The sequence below is a fragment of the Eschrichtius robustus genome, chromosome 1, assembly GCF_028021215.1.
Source record: "Eschrichtius robustus isolate mEscRob2 chromosome 1, mEscRob2.pri, whole genome shotgun sequence".
In the NCBI taxonomy this organism is placed as follows: domain Eukaryota; kingdom Metazoa; phylum Chordata; class Mammalia; order Artiodactyla; family Eschrichtiidae; genus Eschrichtius; species Eschrichtius robustus.
In genome coordinates, this window is record NC_090824.1 from 11,909,984 (window position 1) to 11,924,541 (window position 14,558).

At 50.7% G+C, this 14,558-nt stretch overlaps 1 protein-coding gene across 3 annotated transcripts in view; it reads right to left on the reverse strand.

Annotated features, from left to right (window-relative positions):
• Positions 1-14,558, reverse strand: part of RIN3 (Ras and Rab interactor 3) — a 120,847-nt gene that overhangs the window by 66,163 nt on the left and 40,126 nt on the right. For all 3 annotated transcript variants that reach the window (XM_068541391.1, XM_068541383.1, XM_068541400.1), the window contains exon 3: positions 1,704-1,821. In XM_068541391.1, coding sequence (XP_068397492.1) covers positions 1,704-1,821 — 118 coding nt within the window. The remainder of the gene's footprint in view (positions 1-1,703; positions 1,822-14,558) is intronic.

The following is a 14,558-nucleotide window of genomic DNA, read 5'->3' on the forward strand; positions in this document are numbered from 1 at the left end:
TGTGGCCATGTGAGCAAGTTCTAGCCAATGGAATGTGAGCACAAGTGACACACCTACTTCCAGGCATTGAGGTAAGACCCGCCCACAAGCCTCCTCTTTCGCCTTCCAGCCTATGGCATGGAGTCAACCACAGGAAACTGGGGGCTGCGTGCTCCAGATGGGGTCCCTGAATGAGCCTTCCCCACTGACCAGGAATCTTGCACATGATTGGGAAACTTGCCCCTTCTGGGTTTAACCCATTACATTTTTTGTTGTTATTGCAACAGCTGGCTAATCTTCCCACTTACATGTTCTCCATAGCATGACTCTCCACACTTGTTTATTGTCTCCTCTCTCAGGGGCAGGGACTGTGTTTTGTTCCCTGCTGTGTCCCCCATGGTAGAACAGCTCCTGAGACACAGAGCAGACACTTAATAATCAACTGTTGAATACATGAATGAGTGAACTGTTTCACCCATTCAGTGTATGGCAAGAACAGGAAACTGCCCCTGCTTTTGCTTTCTCCTCCACCTCTGGAGCTAGAAAAGCAGCATTTAATTGAACTAATATCCTCACCCTTCTGGAGCCAGCCTGTATTCCCTGCTCTTTGACACCCTCCCGGAATCCTTCCCACCATGGTCTGCATCCTCTGTGCCCCTCGGCCAGAGGTCCCTGTGCACTTACATCTGTCACACTGCACAGCAAGTGTTGAGGTCTGTGTCTCTCCCACCCACCTTGCCCCCCACCCTCCAACTACACTGGGAGAGCCTTGAGGCCAGAGCTCTGTCTTTTTCATCTTTGCATCTTCCCAGTGTCGGGCACAAGTGTCTCTTGAGAAACAAGCACCCTAAAATATTTAATAAATATTTTTAAAATATTTATTATATTTATATAACATTTAATTATGCAAATATATGATTAAAGTATATGTTTCTATTATATACTTATAATATTTATAAAATACTTAAATATTTTACCGTCTTTAAATGTTGTCACTCTGCGGCTAACCAAGAGTAAAAAGCTTCTGACATCCCTGGATCCATTTGTAAGAGGATCTAAGCCGGTGCTTGGAATAGTCTACAGATTCTTCCAACAAGCTTTTTGGATCTTAATACCTGGCTTGGCTCACGAGAGGAGGCGGAAGCCCAAACCCTTTCAATTGCGTACAAACCCACCCTTGTTTGGAGGTCCCCAAACATTTTTCCATGGAGGCTCAAGCCTGCTCCTGGCAGCCCTGGGCACACACAGGATTTTTGTCTTTCAAAGTGCTTGCCCATTTGACCCTCACAAAGGCCCTGTGATACAGACAGGAAGTGACTATTATATCCATTTGACAGATGAGAAAACCGAGGCTCAGAGAGGTTCAGTGACTTGTCCAAGATCATGGTCTGAGTGTGTGCTGAACTGTCACTAGGACCTAGGGGCCCAGACATGTCCTCTCTTTTTCTTCCCTTTCTGCACCATGACCTAACAAGAGGAAACTTCATAGAGGCCTTGAGGAAGCAAAGCCATCAAGCTGTGACATGGGTGAGTGGAAACTCGCATTGACTTTGAGTGATAAACCGAGTTCAAAACAAACCGGGCCAAATAACTTCAGCAGATGAAAGCTTTCCCCCTTCTTCTAATTTTAGACCCTTCTGGCCTGGGAGGAGTGTCTGTGGTTACAGGGTGTAGCATCTGCTGCTGCCATGTGGCTGCAGGCAGAATGGGGACATGGTACTCACTCGATTTTTCTTCTTTAATGGTGTATTCCAGCACCGCGGATGAGCTCTCGTTTGGGGAAGGGAAGTGGACACAGAGCACCAGGTGCTTCAAGCTGCTGTCCCGGCAGACCAGGAACGTCTGCAATGGAGGAAGGGGGAACTCCATGAGTCAAAGATTTGGGGGGGAGGTTATTTAGAAGGACAAGAGTGAGATGGAAGTCATCTGGAATGTTCCAGAAACAAAAAGGCAAGGTGGGGGAGTCTAGCATCCCGAGGTAGAACTAGGGGTTCTGCCCCAAGAGCCATGTGTCACGTGGCCCATGTGCCCTGGCTCCTTGGGTCTCAACTTCTCATTTGTCCATTGAGGGGGGGGTCAACTAAATCAGTGCAGATTCCTGAGTCCCGCCCCTTGAGATGCTGGTTAGTTGGGGGAGGGGAGCGGGTCTGGAATCAGCTGAATCTGGTACAGGCAGTGATCCAGGGTCACGCTTGGAAAAGCTCAAATGGACGGGTTGAATTTCAACTCACACGCCAGCACGTATGCCCTGGGGGAGGCTGCTGGAAACGATCATAGATATTAGTCAATTCACACTATTTTTCCCCCGTGGAAACAAAAATAACTAATAACTAATATACACAGCTTTCTCTTTGACAGGAACTGTTATGAATACCTTGCATATATTCACTTGCTTGGTCCTCTCAATAACCCTGTGATGTGAGTTTTGCTGTTATCCCCACTTCACAGATGAAGAAACTGAGGCGCTCTCTGACCTTAACAGGACCTGGCTCTTCGGGCTGGTGTGAAGATCAACTGAGGAAATACCCATATGGGCTTGGCCCCTAGGACATACCCTGGAGGCTCTGCCTGGCCAAGGCCACACAGCTGAAAGGGGCAGAGCTGGGATTCAGCCCTGGATGCTGGTGCCCATGCGCCAAACCCCACGCTCTGCAGCCCCTCTCTGTTCTATACATCCTGCCCAGGGAGGGACTTGCCCTTTCTTCTCCTGTGGGTTTACTCTAGTCGAAATGATGCTTCTGGGACTTCCCTGGTGGTGCAGTGGTCAAGAATCCGCCTGCCAATTCAGGGGACACAGGTTCGAGCCCTGGTCCGGGAAGATCCCACATGCCGCGGAGCAACTAAGCCCGTGCGCCACAACTACTGAGCCTGCGCTCTAGAGCCCGCGAGCCACAACTACTGAGCCCTCGTGCCACGACTACTGAAGCCCGCGCACCTAGAGCCTGTGCTCCACAACAAGAGAAGCCACTGCAAGGAGAGGCCCACACAACGCAACAAAGAGTAGCCCCCGCTCGCCGCAACTAGGGAAAGCCCACGTGCAACAACGAAGACCCAACACAGCCAAAAATAAACAAATTAAAAACAAAAACAAAAACAAAACGATGCTTCTGAGCCCCAGGGACCTATCTGTGCTCTAGTAACCCAGCACTACCCGAAGTCTAAACCAGAGCCAGGGCGTTTATAGACGCTTCACTTTTACTTCTTCTGCTCTGGACGATGGTTCTGCTCGGTTACGGGGATTGTGACTCTGAAGTTTTCCACTGTTACACCCACAGCAGCCCCAGGGCAGCGCCCTCCCCACGGCCATCAGGGGGAGGGGACCCCTGATTCCTTTCACAGACTCTGTGGTTTTAAAAGGTTCTTTTTAGTCTCCACTGGCCCCACCCAGGCTCGTCCCTTCTTCTGGGTGATGACAGACACCTTCTGGAATCTCCCCAGCCTCCTGGGGCACAGCTCCCCCTGGGGAAGAGAGAGAGGGTTGGTCCTCCCCCCAGGAAGGGTCACTCCTTCTTTTCCTGAGAAAGGACTTGGTCACGGTGTCCCCCCTCCCCTCCACCCTCGTCCCCACGAGGGGTCTAAGCCATTCCCACTCAGGCTCCAAGAGCCCGGTCTACAGTGTGGAAGACCGGAAGTCTGGCCAAAGATGCTGAGAGAAGACTGGGGAGCAGGGCCACTGGGGCCTCCAGAGGATGTGGCCCCAAGCGTGAGAGGCTCTGGAGAAGCACAGAGGTGGCGCTTCTCCCCCTCCCCCGCCAAGGCACACTGTCCTGCCACCCCTTGGGTGATGCTCCGAATTCCCCGCCATTGTTATTGATTACTATTATTATTATGATATTGCTACAGTATTATAATTGTTAATACAATGTCATTATAATTGTTAATAAAACATTATAATAATATTGTTATTATTGACTAGTAGCAGCTAACACATATTGCTTCCCTCCTCTACCCAAGCCTTAACCCCAGTTCATTAGATTCCATGATCTTACTTAACTCTCATATGAGAGGGGCTGCTGTTATTATCCCCATCCTACAGATGAGGAAACTGAGGTACAGAGAGGCAGGTAATGCCCAGGACGACAGGGCTAGTAAATGCTGGAGCTGGGATCTGAGCTCAGGCCCTTCAGCTCTAGATCCTGAGCCCTCGGCTGCCCTGCACCCAGCCCACAGAGGGCAGTCTCTTGGATTCAGCTTCTGCTCTCCGTGAGTGTGCCTCTTGGGAGCAGGGACACAACGCACCCATCAGCCATTGAACCGTGGTCAGAAATGAGTTTGCCTGCAGGGCAGGGTGGAGAGAGCCTGAGAACCCAGTGGATAGAGGAAGGCGGGAGAGAGGCTTCTGGGGCAGAAATGCGAGCTGGGCGGGGGTGCTGGTGCCCCACCTGGAAGGACGGCCCTCCTAGGGGACCCAGCGGGAGGCCAGCTCTCCTCTAGACGCTTCTCTGCACTCCTCCCCGCACAGCCTCGTGCGCTGCGAGCGGCAGCGTCACTGAGCTGATGCGCCCACCTGGACCCGGACGGCCCCCAGGAACGCGTCTTTCCAAGAAAAGAGGTCACTTTGGCTCCTCTTCAGAGATCCAAGGCCGAGCTGCCTCCTACCCATCAGGTCCATGGGACCCAGCATGTGTGAGGGAGTGTGTGTGTGTGTGTGTGTGTGTGTGTGTGTATGAGAGAGAGAGAATGAGTGTGTGTGTGTGAGAATAAGCCCGTGGGTGCTATAAAAAATACAGCTGGTCTTTGTCCCTGGTTCCTGGCACAGAGTTTCAAAAACCCTTGGATTTTCCTGAGTGATGGGGGTCTTTAGTAATTCATAAAGAGCCCCTTTGGGCCATACCTGAGTTTATGCTAACAGGCGGCTCAAGTGGGACCTTAAAGGAGGGGCTGCCCCAGAAAGACAGTCGCATAATTCTAGAGGGTTGGAACCCGAAGCCCCACCCTGACCCCTGGAAAGGGGAGAGGGACTGCAGACTGAGTTCAAGCACCGGGCACTGATTTTATCTCCTGGTTGGTGAACACACTGACACGTGGGGAGGGTGCGTGCCCGGTTTCCATCAGGAGAGGGTATTGGAGCTCCGTGTCCCCCTCCCCAGCCCAAACCTCACCCCCGTGTGTCTCACATTCAGCTGCTCTTGAGTTGTATCCTTTATAATCAAACTGTCACCATAAGCATAGTGCTTTCAGTGAGTTTTCTGGGTCTTCCTAGCAAATTATCAAACCTAAAGAGGGGTCATGTTTGTGGTCAAGTCAGACAGAAGTGTTGGGAGCCTAGGGACCCCACTTGTGTCTGGCATCTGCAATGAGAGCAGTCTTTTGGGGACCTTCCCTTTAACTTACGGGGTCTGTGTTCGCTTTGGGTAGTCATGTCAGAATTGAATTGAACTGTAGGACATCCAACCGGTATCAGAGAACTGTTGTCAGGAGCATAGTGAGTGTGTGTGCAAGTGTGCGAACGTGTGTGAGTGAACATGTGTGGGAGTGAGCGTGGAATAAGGGAACTCTGGGCTGCCGCCGGGGTCCCCCCTGCTGGAACTCTGGGAAGCCGGGCACAGGGAGTGAGGCCCAAGCGGGAGCCTGTGGTGCCCCTGGGAAGGCAGACAGCAAAGTTGGATCCTTGACCCTGACCGGGAAGGAGCTGAGGCTGGCACTCTCCTGAACTGAAACCAAACTGGGGGTGTCTGTCTTTGTAGGGCACATGTGTGAGGGACGCAAGCCAGGTCACTGGTTCAGAAGCACATGCACATAGCAGAGTGGCCCCTCGCCGCCCTGAGTGTCAGGAATGGCACATGAAGGAAAACAGTGTTTTTCAAACTGTGGGTAATGACCCATTAAGGCAAAGGCCACCAACCATTTATTTTTCCAAAAGAAAATACAAGAGAATAAAACAAGACAATAAGGATACCTATCATAAGGACGGACTTTTTGTCAGAGAGATCGAGTGAGAGAGAGACGAGTGGAGGGCCAGGGCCGCAGTACAACATAGACTGCCTACTCTACTGACTGTCAACTTCTTCCTGGACTATTTGACCCCCACTGATCTCTCTCTAGGGTGACTGCAATGACAAATCACGGTTGCCAGCCTCAACTGGGACCTCCAGCAACGCCGCCTTGCAGTCTAATTGGCTCTTTCACACCCAGCACGTAACTATTTCTGGACTTCTTCACTCCACTGAGACATGGACCCCGTTCTCCACCCTCCCGTTCCACAGAGAGAAAGAAAGGAGATAAGAGCCCTCGGACAGGAACTCCTCCAGCTGCGGGGAGAGTCACAGTCTGTCACAGTCTGCATTTCTTCTTGGGGTCCCAGAGGGCCCAGAGCAGCCAGCTATGAGCTCTGTGGCCCTGGGTAATTCCGTGGCTTCTCCGAGCCTCAGTGTTCTGATCTGTAAGTGGGGATAACACCCACGACCACCCAGCAGAAACAAGAAATGAAACCAAAGCCCCGCACCTCCGTGTCGGAAGGGTAAATGAGACGTTGCATAGGAAGGCACCCAATGGGATACACGCGTCTCCAGCGATGCTCACTAAGGATTAATTCTCCATCTGCTTCTACCCTCCTCCCCCACGGCTGGTTGATATTCCTCAGTCTCCCAGTCTCGGGCTCCATCTAGAACTGGGGATCAGTCTACCACATGTGTTTCTTGTGAAAAAAACTCAGAAGGGATTTCCTTGAGACTGTGGTTCAGTGGAGGGTAAGGAGCCAGAAGCTGAAAACAGCGGCTGACGTCTGCGCTCCGGGCCAAGTACCTTAACGCTTGGCATCACCCAGCTCTCCCCACGGCCCCATGAAGCAGGCACTATTACCATTCCTTCTGATGGATGAAGACTCAGGGCACAGGGAGGTTAAATAAACCCAAGGCCACGCAAACAGGAAGTGCAGAAGCAAGATGCAGACCCAGGTGTCGCCAAGAACATCTCACTTATCTCTTGCCATCAAGTCTGTGTTATCTACTCACTGCAGGCCAGGGGTGCAGACAGGGGTGGAAAGTCCCCCAGGCTGGGCTCAGGTTCCCAGTTCTGAGCGTCCAACACCCACCCTTTCAGCATGGCCACAAAGCCTCCTGTAGCACTTCCTTCTGCTGTGGCCAAGTCCTGGGGCGCTTATCTGAAAAGCCAAGATAAGGCACTGGGTCGGGGGTTTGGGGGGCTGAGTTAGTGGGGGAGGAGCAGGGAGGGAGGCTAGAGGAGTCCTCTGACCTTTCCCGCCCAGATGGCAGTCGGGGAGGGGGCACTGACAGGTGCCTGCTATGGGCAGAACCCCGGTCAGTGGTCGGCCTTGGCCACTGTCCTTCGGAATAAGATGGTCTGTTCCGTGTTCCCCTTTGGGGAGATTTAGCACCTCAGCTAGTCACAGGGTCCCTTCTAGGAAGTAGCCACAGACAGCACCTCAAAAACAGTGTCGCTGTGCGGCTCCCTGCAAGAACGTATGCAGAGCGGTAACTCCTACAAAGCGTTCTCGATTAAGGTGCGTCTCCCATGCTTAAACCCAGCAGAGTGCAGCCAAAGCCAGTGCCAGGAGAAGGGCATCTGAGTGAGCTGCCTGTGTCCCCATCACACCCCTACCCTCACCGGGTGTCCACTGCTTATCCTCTCAGGAGATGCTGCCCGTGATGGTTGTTGCAGGTGAGTACCCAGGGGGCTAAAGGGCTGGGTGTGCCACCCAGAGCTCCTTCTCCAGCACCCTTGGGGGGTCCATGTGCAAATTCTCCAAGCCCCTCTTACTTCTCTTTCTACCCCCCTGCAGCCTACTTTTTAGAGCTGCAGGGGGACTCGAATCTCAGCTCTGCTCCTTACCAGCTGTGGGTCTGCAGGCAAGTTACTTTTACTCCTCTGGTCTCGATTTCCTCGTCTGAGCCTGAGAATAATAATATCCACCTTTCAGGTTTGCTGTGAGAATTGCTGGTCATATATATAAATGCCGGGCATAGAGCATGCACTTAATGATACTTATTATTATTATAGACTGCTACCATTTACTGAGCACTAAACCAGATGCTAAGATTTTTACCTGCATAATCTTGTTTGACAAATAAATGATAACTATTAATACGATTATTATTATGTATCTTTTTTCCAAACAAAGAGATAGGAAAACGGACTCAAAGATCATTCACCTATGCGGTAGATTAAAATGGCCACAAATTCTTTACAGCTCCTCCCATCAAGAGGTGGAGTCTATTTCCCTGCACCTGGAAGGGTGGCCTTAGGATTTGCTTTAACCAAAAGAACGTATCGGGGACTTCCCTGGTGGCGCAGTGGTTAAGACTCCGTGCTCCCAATGCAAGGGGCCTGGGTTTGAGCCCTGGTCAGGGAACTAGATCCCACATGCATGCTGCAACTAAGAGTTCACATGCCACAACTAAGGAGCCTGCATGCTGCAACTAAGGAGTTGGCGAGCCGCAGCTAAGGAGCCTGCGAGCCACAACTAAGGAGCCCTTGAGCCGCAACTAAGGGGCCCTTGAGCCACAACTAAAGAGCCTGTCTGCTGCAACTAAAAGACCCAGTGCAACCAAATAAATAAATAAAATTTTTTTTTTTTTTAAAGAACTTCACTTATTTATTTATTTATTTATTTATTTATTTTTTGGCTGTGTTGGGTCTTCGTTTCTGTGCAAGGGCCTTCTTTAGTTGCAGCAAGCGGGGGCCACTCTTCATTGCAGTGCGCGGGCCTCTCACTATCGCGGCCTCTCTTGTTGCGGAGCACAGGCTCCAGATGCGCAAGCTCAGTAGTTGTGGCACACGGGCTTAGTTGCTCCACGGCATGTGGGATCTTCCCAGACCAGGGCTCGAACCCGTGTCCCCTGCATTGGCAGGCAGATTCTCAACCACTGCGCCACCAGGGAAGCCCCAATAAATAAATATTAAAAAAAAAAAAAAGAATGTAGCAGAAGTGACTCTGTGCAGTGCTAAGCCTAGGCCTTAAGAGGCATGTCTGCTTCCATGCTCACCCTGTTGGACCACAGCTGTCATGTGAAGAAGGCTGAGTGAGCCCGCTGGAGTCGTGAGGCCCAGCCCACAGCTGGCACTAACCGCCAGACAGGTGAGCAAGGCCATCTCTGGCCAGCCGGCCAGATGACTGCAGCTGCTTGACTGACCCCAGGAGAGACCAGCAGAAGAACCACTCAGCAGAACCCAGCCCAAACTGCTGACCCACAGAATCCTGAGAAAGTTGAACACTGACTGTTTTAAGCCACTGGGTTTTGGAGTGGTTCGTTATGCCACAGTAGGTAATGCTTGCTATAGCTGTGGGTTATGTGGAGGTGGGACCTCATCCTTTGGGTACCCCCCTCCTCTCTTCCTTCTATGAGGTGCTGTTGAGGGGTCCCCAGAGCTTGGCGGGGAAGTTTGAAAGCCACGGGTATGTCCAGCTCCTCACTCTACAGCCAAAGAAACCAAGACCCAGAAATGCAAAAAGACGCCCTGAGATCACATTATTTGTTCGTGGCAGAGCCAGGACAAGAATGCAAGGCCAGTGACCTTCAGATCAGGGTTGTGACCATTATAGTACATGTCCTCCAACCCAGCCAACCCACAAACTGAGCATGTGTTCTATGCCAGGCACCTGGTTAGAGGTTTTAGATACCTTGCAGCAACTCCCTCCCCAGCGTTTAGAATATTTTACCCCTTGTACAGATGAGAAAACAGTGTAGGAAGAGGACTGGCAAAGAGAGAGGGAAAGGGGAAGGTCCAGAGCATCGGGCCTTGGGGCCCTTCTGTGTAAGACTTTAGCCCACAATCTCTGGAGCCAGACTCTCAGAGTTCAGTCCTTAGTTGGCTACTCTTGAGCTGTGTGACTGCTCTGGGGCTGCTTCTTCCTCTGCAAAATGGGATCATGATAGTTCCTGCCTGTGACGGTCGCTATGAGTTAGCCCCCTGAGAACCAGTCCCCTCCCTCTCCTTGCTAACTGACCACAATTCTGGCCTGGGAGCAGTGCACTCTGCCTCAGGAGATGAATCCTGTTTGGTCAAAGCCAATCATGGCTATTCTGTTCCCCTCTGCCACTCACCCCCTTCCCCAGCCTCCCTCACAGTCAGGGGTAGCCAATAAGGTATCTGGAAAAACATCTGTTCCCTGACAAAAAGGTTGAGCCTAAGAGAAGAAAGCCTTTTGCCCATGACCTTCTGCTTTTAAATGAGTGAGATGGCTGGAGCTGCAGCCGCTATTCTGTAACCATGAGGTGACAAACAGAGGACAAAAGCCAACCTTGAAGATGCAGGAACAGAAAGGTGGAAAGGACCTGGGTCTTGAAGACATCACTGAACTGCTAAACCAGCCCTAGACCCCAAACCTCCATATTTCTCGTTAGGTAAACAACAGTAGCCTTATGGCTGAAGCTACCATAGGCCCAGTGCCTCAAAGGATTAATGAAAGAACTGCCCAGGTGACTTCAGTAGAGTGCCTGCTATATAATAAGCACCCAATATATGGTGTCTCTACCTGCCTCAGAGCTCCCTGCTGTATGGAGGAAGCGTTTCCATCCTCCTGTTCATGGATGGCTCTATGATTCAGAAAGGCAGGATGGTGGGACACCAGGCACCCTGGACACGGAAAGACACCCTCACTAGCAGCTCCAGACTTCAGGTCTCAGCCCCGAGTGAAAGGATGAGCTCAAGGTGAGCAGTGAGGGAACGTGAGGTGACAAGTCCAGGCGCCGGGGCCTTCTCTGTCCACCTCCAGGACCCTCGCCTGTGGGCTGCCTGGAGTTATTAGGAACGGAGCAACTCACCCTCCTGCTCCCAGCTCACACCGGGACCCTCCCTGAGCCACTGCTCCGGAAAGCCTTCCCCGATTAACCGGGCCACCTACAAAGCTCGCTGTGCCCCAGTGTCCTCACTCAACGCCTCTCCTCTATGGGAACAAACGTCGTCTGGTGCCTTGTTGAGCTGACATCTGAGTCACCCACTCCTTCTGTTCCCTCTTTATTTTTTTCCCCTTCTGTCAGCTCCCCCAATATACTGGATTAGGAACTCGCCAAAAGCAGAAGAATCCTCTTTCCCCAGCTGTACAAACTGACGGGCGACATGCCCACTCTCAGGGTCCAGTTTTCTTTGAAGAGCTAGGATTCCCCTACCCCCACCCCCTGAAACAACAGTGGGTTCATGGTCAGATCCCTGGGCTGTGAGGCAGGACACCGTGTCCCTCTCAGTGCTGACCCTGGCTTGCTGTGCCCTTCGGCAAGTCACTTCCCCTCTCTGAGCTAGCTTTTCCAGTCTAGTGAAGGAGGGGGACTAAAGGGTCCAGGACTCCTTCCTTCTAGAAGATTCTCTCCCAGCATCAGTGTCCTGGGGTCTTTCCCAAACCCCAAGGGGCTTACATGAGGGTTAGTTTCACAGGTAAATCACTGCAATCTAGGAGGTTCGAGCCCCTGGCTGGGTTGGAGCCCTTCCGTATCCACCTTCAGCCAGAGGGGTTTTGGAAAGACCAACTGATTTCAGTAACAGCTGGGACAGAAATATGCTTAGGGAGAGAATTATGCAGCCACTGCATTCCCCTCCTCCTCTTCAAATAAATACACAAAAACCCAAAGCTAAATACACTATAAATGGTTTTGTTTTTACTATCCCTTTTTTGGCCTGGACAATCCAGAGCTGTCTGCTTTTCTACTTTTGTTATTTTAGGACTATTTTCCAGTTGCTTGGGGAAATTTTCCAATCACGCTCTTTAGGGCTGGAACAGCAATGGCTGGTTCTTCCCAGGCACCACAAGTGCCTGTGGAGGTCAGGGGTCCAGTGGCCGAAGCCCCCTCTGGACACATGTGGTCCACCTTTCCCATTACTTATAACGAGGCTGTAGCCTGGCATGGAGCGGAGTTTCTCAATCCTGGCTGCACATCAGAATCACCCAAGGAGCTTTAAAACCATGCTGATGGCTGAGCCCTACTCTAAACCAAAGAAATCAGCATTTCTGGGGATGAGGCTGAGACACTGTGGTTTTTTTTTTAAAAAAAGTCTTTGAAAGCAGTCAGTTGGTGGGTTCAAATCACCCTCTATCACTTAGTGGCCATGTTACTCAGGGCAGGCCCCTTACTGTCAGAGTTGGGTTTCCTCACTTATAAAATAGAGAGCCTGCCCCCTGTTCTGCAGGGCTGTTGGAAAGATGAGAGATGGTGCTCGGCACACAGCAGACCTGCTGACTGTGCCTTCTTCCCTGGCCCTGGCACCCTGAAGGGGCAGGAAAGGGGTCTCACCGATGCTTTCGCCAAACTATATTGGACGTAACTGGTACTCCTTGGTCTCACAGCAGGGGAAGATGCCTTGAACGTGGGCTGGTCCATATTGCAACTCAGGTTACTGCAACTCTTGAGCTAACCCCTCACTACAAAAAGCAATCTTACAAGAGGTTTCTTTCACTAGAAGACCACCTCTTGGCCTAGAAGCAATGACACTTCACTAGCAATGAACACACACAGCGCCAGATCTTGGTTTCTAACATTATTCTCCAATAAAAGGAACAAGGGTTCCTTGGAGAAATGGCTGATCCTAGGACTGAGGCAAGAAATATACAAGACAATCTGGAGCACCTTTTAGTGTAAGAAAGTAAGGAAGTGCTCTGAACAAACAAATAATCAAAACACACACACAATGATGGGGTTATGTCAAAGGGACACAGGAGCCAACTGAAAGAGCTCCCGGTGGCCAAAGTTGGAACAATTTGAGCAATAAAATAATTATGGTAGTAATGGATTATAACTCAAAGCATAAAATAAGTTATCTATGAGTCTATATCGATATTAGTAAGTGGTCGAATAAATAAATAAATGGGGAAGAAGAGACAAATCTCTTGTGCGTAAGAATTTCAAGTCGTTTGTGTAGATGCTCTGCCCTCAAGTAGGCGGAGCATAAATTCCCACTCCCTGAGTGTGGGCTGCGCAGTGACTTCCTTCCGAAGCGAACTGTATGAAAGGGGGAGGAGAGGACTAACTTCACAGTGGAAACTGACAGGTGATCAAGGTCAACATCAACAGTGATGTCATGTTGACAGTATGAACCTTTGTCATGATGTGATGAGAATGGTGCATTGCCTATGGGATCTTTCTCCCCAAAACTCATACCCCGAGTCTAACCATCTGACAAATCCCAGGTGAGGGACATTCTACAAAACACCTGACCAGTACTCCTCAAAACCATCAAGGTCGTCAAAAACGAAGAAAGTTTGAGAAACTTGCAGCCAAGAGGAGCCTAAGGAGACCTATGACTGTATGTGATGTGGTGCCCTGGATGGGATCCTGGAACAGAAAAAGACATTAGGTAAAAGCTAAGGAGATCTGAATAAAGTATGGGCGTTAGTTAATACTAATGTATCAATACTGGTTCATTAATTGTGACAAATGTACCATACTCATGTTAGATGTTAACAGTGGGAGAAATTGGGTGAGAAGTACATAAGGGAACTCTCTGTACTGTCCTTGCAACTTTTCTATAAATCAAAAACTTCTAAAATAAAACTAAAAGAAAAAACACCCCACCATTTGGGTGCAGAATGAATAAAGATGGCTTTTGATTGCCTTGCTCTGGATACACGCAAATCAAAAATGGGCCAATATGTTCCCAGAACCTTATCAGAGAAGCAGGCTGCAGGAGATGGGGAGTAGTAGAGGGGGTGGGACATGGTCAAGGTCATACAGATATTTGGGACAAAGGGGCTGGATCTCCAGTCTCCTGACCACTGGGCCCAGACATGATGAAGCACTGTCTCTCACTGGTGCCGTGAGGGGTGGGTCCAGGTTGTCTCTGAGGACCCTCTGAACTCTCAGAGCCTGGGGGCTACCCAGTGTCTATATCTTAAAAACGATGAAGCCATCGCACTGATGGAATTTCAGACAGTTCCATGAGAGTGATATTATGCAGCAAAGGGCCTTCCCAGCATCTCCTGAAGATCACACTATGCAGACTCTGCTCTTACTAGCTGTGTGACTTCAGGCAAGTGACTTAACTTCTCTGTGCCTTCATTTCCTTATCTGGAAATGGGGACACTAATAACACCAACCAGACAGACGTCGCTGTGAGGGTCAATAAGATCATGCAAAGAACAACTTTGGGTAAAAGTTGGCCAGTCTTTTATCAGAGCATGAGCTTCAGGGCTTTGCTTTCTGCTTGAAAATACAGAAGCTCACGGGGAGGAGTGGGGTGTGAGGGCAGAGAATTGAACAGAAGGTGCATCTCCTCCAATTTTGTTGTCCTCGGGGCTGACCCAGTCCCTGTGGCCTCAGAGGGAGAGTAAGGGGGCAACAGCGGGAAGGGCCCGGCTGACCTCTTTTAGCCCATCACCTTCGGTCTTAACAGTAGCCTGTGGTCTCACTCCTGGGATTAGATTCAAGGCTCTGGACAAGGGTGTCACTTCAGGACCCACACTGAAGCTTTCTGTTTTCTATACTCAGCCCCTGAGTTATAAAATAGCGACCTGGGTACCTCCACCTACTTGGGGTGAAGAGGTGTCTGGGCCTCTTGCAGCCACAGAACCTGGGATGAAGGCTTAAAGTCTTGGGTGATGTGTGCTCACCTGGAAAGTAAACACAGCCACGTGACCTTTGTCCCTCACTGCAGGCAGGCCCTAAGCAACTGGCCCGGCTTTGCCAGCTCCC